The sequence below is a fragment of the Myxine glutinosa genome, chromosome 11, assembly GCF_964187855.1.
Source record: "Myxine glutinosa chromosome 11, kmMyxGlut1.1, whole genome shotgun sequence".
NCBI classification, from domain to species: Eukaryota; Metazoa; Chordata; class Myxini; order Myxiniformes; family Myxinidae; genus Myxine; species Myxine glutinosa.
The window spans coordinates 126,007,007-126,017,050 of record NC_136271.1 but is presented as its reverse complement, the minus strand read 5'-3'; the positions used below and the strand labels follow the sequence as shown (position 1 = coordinate 126,017,050).

At 51.5% G+C, this 10,044-nt stretch overlaps 1 protein-coding gene across 1 annotated transcript in view; it reads left to right on the top strand.

Annotated features, from left to right (window-relative positions):
* The window catches only part of LOC137436886 (plexin-A1), a 427,871-nt gene that overhangs the window by 345,886 nt on the left and 71,941 nt on the right, over nt 1–10,044 (top strand). Inside the window, 1 exon segment of the mRNA XM_068131094.2 lies at nt 9,043–9,185. Coding sequence (XP_067987195.2) covers nt 9,043–9,185 — 143 coding nt within the window.

The window sequence follows — 10,044 nt, the reverse complement described above, 5'->3', positions numbered from 1 at the left end:
GTCTCTGTCTCTCTGTCTCTGTCTCTGTCTCTCTCCAGACATACGATCAAGGGCATTAAAATGTCATTTGTGCATTTTTTCCCCATTTTCCTTATTTTTAATTATTCTATTTATTTATTTTTTGGTGACTTATTTTCAGTAACTCCTTTCATTCAAGGTATCAGTCAGTGTACCTCAGATGGACGTTAAACTTTGTGTCCCATCTGCAGGAATTAGTCGGTGGATGTTAAATGTGCCACAGTGACCTTCGCGAAGAGTAGGCGAGTTATCGCTGGCACCATTAACAAATTCCAAATTCCTGCTCTCACCTTAAAGGTGCACTGCATCAGCGGCATAGCCACGCCCCCAGAAACTGATGCTACCCGCAGCTGTTTGCTGCATATGAAAGAAGAAGAATTTGCTGCATATGAAAGAAGAAGAATTTGCTGCATATGACCCTTCCGTGTCCGAATCTATTGATTATTATGTTGTAGAATATCAAACATTTTGAGTCCATTTTATTCCTCCACTGACAGTCGCCCGCGGCATTACGTTTTCAGGTTGTCCGTCCGTCCGTCCTTCCGTGCATCTGTCTGTCCAACCGTGATAGGGTTTTGTTCCTGCAATAACTTGAGAACGGCTGAAGGGAACTAAGTCAAACTTGGTACAAGTACGTATAATGATGTAAAGATGAACGTATTGGATCATAGGTTCAAGATGTCAAAGGTCAGAGGTCTTGTTAGGTAAAGATTCTGTTACTACACCAACTTGTGAACCAGTGATGGGCTTTTGACCAAACTTGGTTTTGAAGGAGCTGGGGCTCCCACGTCGATCGGAAGAATGGACGCGACAAAAAGCTGGAATTCATCCGAGTTGCTTTAATCAAACCAAACACTCAGGCACTCTGAAAAGACCGTTTATCGGGCAGCAATATATATCCATATTATCCCGGAGCGCTTGCCCAGGAAAGGCGAGAGGGGGCGTGGCCCAGCGTCCCGACCGAGGCCTGGCAAGTTGAGCGCGGGCCTGCCCGGGCGTCCTGGACGAGCCCGGCATGGTGATCGCTCCGCGTCCTTGATAGGTGCAAGGCGATTGTGAAAACCCAGCGGTAGCCGCTACACACATCCCCCCAGAATCGACTTGCACCGGCAGGGTCAATTTGAGGGGGGTCCTGATGACCCGGCCGAAGCGACCCCTGGCGGGTCGTGGGAGGGGGTCCGGTGTGGTGGTGGGCGGTCGAGTGGGGGGCACCGTGGACGGGGGGCGGCCTCGCCGCGGCGGAAGGGCCACCCGTGGTGGGTGGTCGACGTCCACGTGCGCCGGCTTGAGGCGGTCCACCGCAATCCGGTCCGACCTGCCGCCGATGTCGATGACGAACGACTTGTCGTCCCGTCGCAGCACCCGGAAGGGCCCGTCGTACGGCGGCCGGAGTGGCCCCCGATGTGCGTCGTGACGCACAAAAACATACTCCGCTGTGCGAAGTGCTGGGGGGACGTAGGACTGGGGGTCACCGTGGTGGGATGTTGGCACGGGGGCAAACCATCGGGCGGCCTCCTGGAGGTCCGAGCGCTGGTGAGCTGCGGACCAGGGACTGGTAGCGTCGGGCACGAATTCGCCCGGAACGCGTAGCGCCTGGCCATAGACAAGCTCGGCGGTGGATGCCTGGAGGTCCTCCTTGGGGGCCGTGCGGAGGCCCAAAAGGACCCACGGCAGCCGGTCGGCCCAACCGCCGTCTTGAAGGCCGGCCATGAGCGTGGCCTTCATGGAGCGGTGGAATCGCTCGCACAACCCATTTGCTTGGGGGTGGTAGGCCGTAGTACGGTGGAGCTTGACCCCCAGGTTGCGGGCGACCGCGCCCCACAGCTCGGAGGTGAACTGTGGTCCGCAGTCTGACGAGATGTCCGCCGGTGCGCCGAAGCGGGCGACCCAGGTGGCGATGAAAGCCTGCGCCACGTCGGCGGTGGTGGTGGAGACGAGGGGAACGGCCTCCGGCCACCTGGTGGTCCTGTCCACCATGGTGAGCAGGTGTGTGAACCCCCGTGACGGGGGGAGGGGGCCCACCAGATCCACGTTGACGTGGTCGAAACGTCGTTCGGGCACGGTGAAAGGTGCCAGCGGGGCCTGGGTGTGTCGGTGGACCTTGGCCCGTTGGCAGGCCGTGCAGGTGCTGGTCCAATCGCGGACGTCCCGACGAAGGCCGTGCCAGACGAATCGCACCAACACCAGCTTCTGGGAAGCTTTCCGGCCCGGGTGGGAAAGGCCGTGGAGGGAGGCGAAGATGCGGCGTTGCCAGGTGACGGGCACGATGGGGCGAGGCTGGCCTTGGGAGACGTCGCAGAGCAGGACAGTGTCCGCGAAGGGGATGTCGGCCAGGCGGAGGCCCGTGTCCGCCGCCAGGAGGGCTTGCACCGTGGTGTCGGTGGTTTGGTCCGCCGCCATAAGTGCAAAGTCCACGCCCAGGTGGACCGCGTTCGCGCTGGCCCGGGAAAGACAGTCGGCCACGGCGTTGTTTTTGCCGGCGACGTGCCGGATGTCCGTGGTAAACTCCGACACGGCGGAGAGGTGGCGCTGTTGGCGAGCCGACCACGGCTCCGTGACCTTGGCCATGGCATAAACCAATGGCTTGTGGTCGACGAACGCCGTGAAAGGTCGGCCCTCCAGGAGGTGGCGGAAATGGCAGACGGCCAGGTGTAGACCGAGGAGCTCCCGGTCAAACGTGCTGTATTTGAGCTCGTTCGGCTGGAGCTGCCGGCTGAAAAAAGCGAGTGGCTGCCAAACCCCGTTCACCCATTGCTCATGTACGGCGCCCACCGCGTAGTCGGAGGCATCCGTGGTGAGGGCGATGGGAGCGTTGAGCACCGGGTGAGCGAGCAGTGTTGCGTCGGCGAGGGCCCGCTTTGAGCTTTGGAAGGCCGCATCCATTGCTGCGGACCAGGCGATGTCGTGCTTGGCCGGCTTGCCCCGGAGGGCTTCGTAGAGGGGCCGCATGAGTTGAGCAGCGCGGGGCACGAAGCGGTGATAAAAATTCACCATTCCCAGGAATTCCTGCAGGGCCTTTATGGTGCGGGGACGCGGGAACGTGGTGATGGCCTCGACCTTGGTTGGCAGCGGCACGGCCCCGTTCTTGGTGATGTGGTGGCCCAAAAAATCAATGGCCGTCGTGCCGAAGTGGCATTTGGCCGGGTTGACGATGAGGCCGTGCTCGCTGAGGCGCCCAAACAATGTTCGGAGGTGGAGGAGGTGCTCGGCCCGGGACGTGCTGGCGACAAGGATGTCGTCCAGGTAAACGAAAAGGAACGGCAGGTCAAGCAGCACGCCGTCCATCAAGCGCTGGAACGCCTGAGCCGCGTTCTTGAGACCAAACGGCATCCGCAAGAATTCGAATAAGCCGAACGGCGTGATGACTGCCGTTTTAGGGACGTCGGCCGCCCTGACGACAGGTACCTGGTGATATCCCCGTATGAGATCAATTTTCGAAAAAATGACCCGTCCCGCCAGACGGGCGGAGAAGTCTTGGATATGCGGGATCGGGTACCTGTCGGGGGTGGTAGCGTCATTGAGACGGCGGTAGTCGCCACACGGGCGCCATCCACCCCCCGGCTTTGGCACGATGTGCAGTGGCGAGGCCCACGCGCTATCGGAACGCCGCACGATGCCGAGGTGCTCCAACGCGTCGAATTCGGCCTTCGCCACGGCGAGCTTGGCTGGGTCGAGGCGGCGGGCCCTGGCATAGACCGGCGGGCCCGTAGTTGGTATGTGGTGCTCGATCCCATGCCGTACTGCGACGGCCGAAAACGTCGGCCGCGTGAGGGCCGGGAACTCCGTGAGCAGGCGAGCAAACTCGTTTGCCGCCGGGACGGCGCATGCCAGCTCGGTCGGCGCGGAGCTGCTCAATGTGCATACCAGGGAGCTGAAGGTTTCGGCATTGATTAAACGACGCCGTTGGACGTCCACCAGCAGTCCGTGTGCGCAGAGGAAGTCGGCGCCTAGCAGAGCCATGGGCACGTTTGCGGTTACAAACATCCAAGCAAAGCGTTGGCCGCCGAAGCAGAGGGTGACGTTGCGCGGGCCGAAGGTGCGGATGGTCGATCCGTTGGCCGCAACCAAGGAGGGGCCGCAAACCGCGGATTGCCTGTCCTGGTCAGAGGCGGGTATGACGCTCAGTTGGGCGCCGGTGTCGCACAGGAAGCGCCGTCCGGACGCTTTATCCGTGATGAACAGTAAGTTGCCCGTGTGGCCGGCGCTCATGGCTGGTAATGAACGCCGGCCCGGCTGTTTCCCGGCCTGCCGAAGGTGCACGGGGGTCGGCATGTCCGGGCCTTCTGTCCGAACCTGGCATGATAGTAACACCACGCTTGGTCAGGTGGAAGCCCCGGTCGTCGTGCTGGAGGTTGTCGGCTCGGTGTAGCGGCCGCCAATTGCGTCGGCAGTTCGGTCGTCGACCGTGCCGGGTGCTCGGGCGCCATGGGTGTTGCGTCGGACGGCGGTGGGTCCCATGTCGCCGCTGCGATGCGCTGTCCTGCGGCGGAGATCTTGTCGGCTTCTCTGGCAAGGGCCCGGGGATCTGTGATCGTCGTGCTTGCCAGGACGAGGCGTACCGGGTTAGGCAGCTGACGGAGGAACAGCTCCCGGAACAGGAATGCCGGAGAGTGCTCGCCGAGCAGTGAAAGCATGTAGTCCATTCGCTCGGAAGGGCGCGTGTCGCCGAGCTCGGGCAGGTCGAGCAGGCGCCGTGCGCGTTCCGCCGATAGGAGGGCGAAAGCGTCGAGGAGAAGCTTCTTAATCGCGCCGTATTTGTCAGCGGCTGGCGGGCTCTCGAGGAGGCTCAGGGCGCGGGCCGCGGTGGCCGAACCGAGCGCTGCTACCACATGGTGGAAGCGGGTGTCGTCGGCCGTGATGCCTCGCAGGGCGAACAGGGAATCCGCCTGTGCGAACCAAACCGCCGCGTGAGCCTCCCAGAAGGTAGGCAGTTTAAGGGCGACTGCCGTGTCCATGTCGGTAGGTCACCAATGAAGGAGCTGGGGCTCCCACGTCGATCGGAAGAATGGACGCGACAAAAAGCTGGAATTCATCCGAGTTGCTTTAATCAAACCAAACACTCAGGCACTCTGAAAAGACCGTTTATCGGGCAGCAATATATATCCATATTATCCCGGAGCGCTTGCCCAGGAAAGGCAAGAGGGGGCGTGGCCCAGTGTCCTGGCTGCGGCCTGGCAAGTTGAGGGCGAGCCTGCCCGGGCGTCCTGGACGAGCCCGGCATGGTGATCGCTCCGCGTCCTTGATAGGTGCAAGGCGATTGTGAAAACCCAGCGGTAGCCGCTACAGTATAAGTATATATCATGATGAAATGATTCGATTTCAGCATCAAAGGTCAGAGGTCATGCCAGGTAAAAATGTGATACTTGAGAACAGCTGAAGGGTTTTAGGTCAAACTTGGTACAAGAAAATACGATCTGATTTTGGCCTCTTCCAAAAAATTTGAAGGCTCTGGCGATATATCACTTCTCCCAGAGGAGAGGTAACTGCATGAGAAAGTTGAGAGAAACAATGCACCAAAGTCAGCCATTTATGTTTAGACAACCCGTTTTATCTGCGGAGAGGAAACGAGGAGGTTGATATAAGGAGCCTAATTTTGCGTGTTGGTTGGATTGATGAGATGCAAATGAAAGACATTTTCAAAGCCTTTTATATAAAATCATGATAAATGAGAATCCTTCTTCGGCTCTTTCCATGTGCATCATAAAATCTGAGTTTGAACTGGTCTAATTTAATTTATCTTAATTAATCTATTTCTGTGAACATGTAATGGGTGCATTAAGCCTACTTTTTGGCAAGTCTCACTCTGTCCTACTTCAAGTTAACAAAGCAATCATTGCAACTTCCTTTATTTCAGGTGTTGCACAGCCAGGAAAAACAAAGACGAGATAATACTTTTCACTGTTTGCTCTTAGTGATTTCAAGATAATACTTACTCTCTCCCTCCCTCTCTCCCTCCCTCTCTCCCCCCCTCTCTCTCTCTCTCTCTCTCTCTCTTTCTCTCTCTCTCCCCTCCTCCCTCTTCCCCTCCCGCCCCCTCTCCCTCCTTCCCCCTCCACCACCCTCCCACTCCCTCTCCCTCTCCCTCTCTCTGTCCCCCTCTCTCTCTGTCTCTCTGTCTCTCTGTCTTTCTGTCTCTCCCTCTCCGTCTCCATCTCCGTCTCTGTCTCTCTGTCTCTCTGTCTCTCTGTCTCTCTCTCTCTCGGTTCCATAGAGAGTCTGCACCCATTTTCAAAATTTTCACCTTTTGTTTCCTTGTAGCCTGGAATTCAAACACATTAAATCAGACTTTTTCCACTTTTGTTTACACATAGTAACCCAGAACTTCCAAGTGAAAAAACAAATTCTACAAATTTCAGAAAATTAATGAAAAATACAAAACTAGAATTTCTTGTTTGGATAAGTGCCCCCCCCCCCCCCTTTATAATAGCAATTGTAAGTTAGCTCAGGTGTATCCAATCACCTTCAAAATCACACACCAAGTTAAATGGCCTCCACCTGTGTTAAATTGTTATGATTCTGATGATTTCAGAATCAAATCAGCTGTTCCTGCAGGTTTCCTCTGCTGGGTAGTACATTTCACAGGAAATACTCAACCATGAGCACCAAGGAGCTTTCAAAAGACTTCCAGGATAAAGTTGGGGAAAGGCACAGATCAGGAGATGGGTATAAAAATATTTCAAAGGCCTTGGGTATCCCATGGAGCACAGTCAAGGCAATCATTAAGGCGTCGAAGACATATGGTACCACCAATACACTGCCTATATCAGGCTGTCCCTCCAAACTGGATGACCAAGCAAGGAGGAGACTGATCATAGAGGCCACCAAGAGGCCAATGACAACTTTGAAAGAGCTACAGGCCTTTATGGCAAAGACTGGTCACTGTGTGCATTGACAATATTCCAAGCACTCCACAACTCTGGCCTGTACTGTAGAGCGGCTGAAAAAATCACTCTGGAGATTGTGAAACCATGTGGCAAAACGTTTTGTGGTCTGGCGAATCCAAGATGGAAATTTTGGCCAAAATGCAAAACATTACATTTGGTGAAAATCCAACAAAGCACATCACCCAAAGAACACCATCCCTACTATGAAGCATTGAAGCATGGTGGTGGCAGCATCATGCTATGGGGATGTTTTGCATCAGCAGGGACTGGGCCACTTGTCAGGATAGAAAGGAAAATGGATGGAGCAAGATACAGAAAATTCCCAGAAGAAAACCTGCTGCTCTCTGCAAGAAAGCTGAAATTGGGACGGAAGTTCACCTTTCAGCATGACAACGAAGCACACAGTCAAAACACGAAAACACGAAGTCAACACGAAGCACACAGTTAAAACTACACTGGAGTGGATGAGGATCAATGAGATAAATGTTGTTGAGTGGCCCAATGAGATCCCTGACCTAAATCCAAATGAAAATCTGTGGCATGACTTGAAGATTGCTGTCCGTCAACGGTCCTCATACAACTTGACTGAGCTTGAACAGTTTTGTACAGAAGAATGGGCAAATATTTCCCAATCAAGGTGTGCAAAGTTGGTACAGACCTATCTAAAGAGACTCACAGCTGTAATTGGTGGCAACGGTGCTTCCACCAAGTATTAACTCGGGGGGGGGGGGGGGGGGGAGAGGATGGACACTTATCCAACCAATATATTATAGTTTTGTATTTTTAAATAATTTTCTGAAATTTGTAGAATTTGTTTTTCACTTGGAAGTTGTGGGTTACGTTGTATAAATAAAGGCGGAAAAGACTGAATGAATGCAATTTAATTCCAGGCTTAGGGCAACAAAAGGTGAAAATTTTGAAAGGGGGTGTAGACTTTCTTTCGGCACTGTATGCCGTGCCAGCTATCTATTTGTTGCTCTAAGTCTAAGCTTTATTGAATTTGTTTATTCGTTTTGTAAAAATGTTCCCTTCTTTCTTCATTCTTACTTTAAACTTCCTGCAGTTTTCTAATTTGAAGTATCGGTTTGAAATTTTGATTCTGATTTTATTTATTTATTTATGTTTGTGGCGTAATGGTGGTCCAGAGCTTTCACTGAGATTTCTTGGAAACACTTACCCAGAAGCATTGGTTATCATTTGGACTTCTCTGTCTGAGAAGGAGGACTTGGCTTGTAATTTCGGTTTAATTGTCAGATTAGAGGAGGTAGATCAGCTTCCTGCATGAAAAAGCATGTAGTTAATCTTTCATTTATATGACAGCAATAGTTGTTCAAGTGTCTAGAACAGGTATGTTTTTTATTCTGATAATTCTATTCTGCCTTTTCCCCTTGATACCCAACCTCCCTCCCTGTACCTACCCCTCTCTCTCCCTCACTCCCCAATACCAAAACTTTTTCTCCAACAAAAATGGGCTTTGAAATGTTTGCTTCATTTGCTTTTGTCCAGGGTAGTCTTTCAATTAACCAGTTGGATGATACAATTGTCTTCCTTCTAAAGTATGTAAGAGAGAATGATCTCTTAAACAACTTCACAGCAACAAACAAGGGTCAGTGTTCGAGGCAGAATTTTAAAGTCCAAGTCCGATAGCTCGCCTACTCTTCGTATAGGATACCGTGGGATCTTTAACGTCCACCAACGAATGCTGGCAGATGGGACGCCCAGTTTGGTGTCCATCCGAGGGACGGTACACACATTGATGAATCACCCTGCCTGTGAAACCCCAGGATGACAGTTTTTGCGAGATTCTAACCCAGACTAGACAGCATAGAGGTGAGTGTGCATACCTCTAGGTCTAGGCCATCCTCCCAGCCCAATGTCATAAGTGATATCATTTCTTTCTTGTATATTCTAGAGAATTCTTTAAGCTTCATTTGTACAGTGAGAGCCATTTTTACTTTTATATTCTGATATGTTGCTGTAGCAGTGCACTTGTGAAATCTCTTACTTCGACATTTTACTTGTGCTCAGAAGTTTGCCCTTCTCTTTTGCACTTGATCTTTCTAGCTAAATCGTTGCTTGCATCTCATGACGCCATTTGCCTTCATATTTTGTTTCTCTGTCTGTTTGGTCCGATGAACAGCCTTCGCTGAGCTTCAGACGGACATCAATGAACTGACGAGTGATGTCGACGGAACTGGCATTCCTTTTCTGGATTACCGAACTTACGCAATGCGTGTTCTCTTCCCTGGCATTGACAACCACCCTGTTCTGAAGCTGCTTGAGGTAGGAACCTGTGATCTAAAACTACAGGAAGTTTGGAAAGATTCATATGGAAATTCTTATAGTTTGGTTTTGAGAGAAAAGAGGAGAGGAAATCTCAGTTGTGCTGAAACTGAAGCCGTTTTCAGTCCCAATATTTATCAAACTAGCAACAGTACCCGCCCTACGGGCGGGGCTTCAATTGGGAGGCCCAAATGAAAAGGCAAAATATCAGAAATTGAAGGCTTTTTTATTTTAAACGATTTATATAAACATCCGTTAAATCATATTACACGCAAATCATCAAAATCTAAACAGTATTTGTAGAATTTAAATAAAAGCCACATCACTGTTCATATCGGTAAATATTATTCCATCGTGTTTGGAAAAACTGGAAAATTGGAAATTGGATAATTGGAAAAAATTGGAAAAACAATATAGCCGATTTTACTCTAGGGGATCCCAGGATTACCCACCCAAAATTTTGTTGCGATCGGTTCAGCCGTTTTTGCGGTACCTGGGAACAGACAGACAGACACATTTGGTGAATTATAGTAAGATAAGGTACTTAAAACTGAAGCCACAATAATAAGTCACGAGGCGTCAATAGCAAGGTGATGGAAGATACAGTATTTGAAACTCGGGTGTAGAAAATGCTTTTCAAATATTGCAAGTAGTACACACAGAAGGATGAATTTAAATTGGAAAGCAGATGATTTTTTTTTTGATCATCAATTTTTTTGATGATCAAAATGATCAGATGAAAGCAGATGATCATCAATTTTTTTTGGATCAAAAGGTCAAAGGTCAAGCATAAAATCATTGCATAAAATCATCATTTTTGTCCAATTGACTTGGAGGTTAGAATTGTTCATTTGCCCGT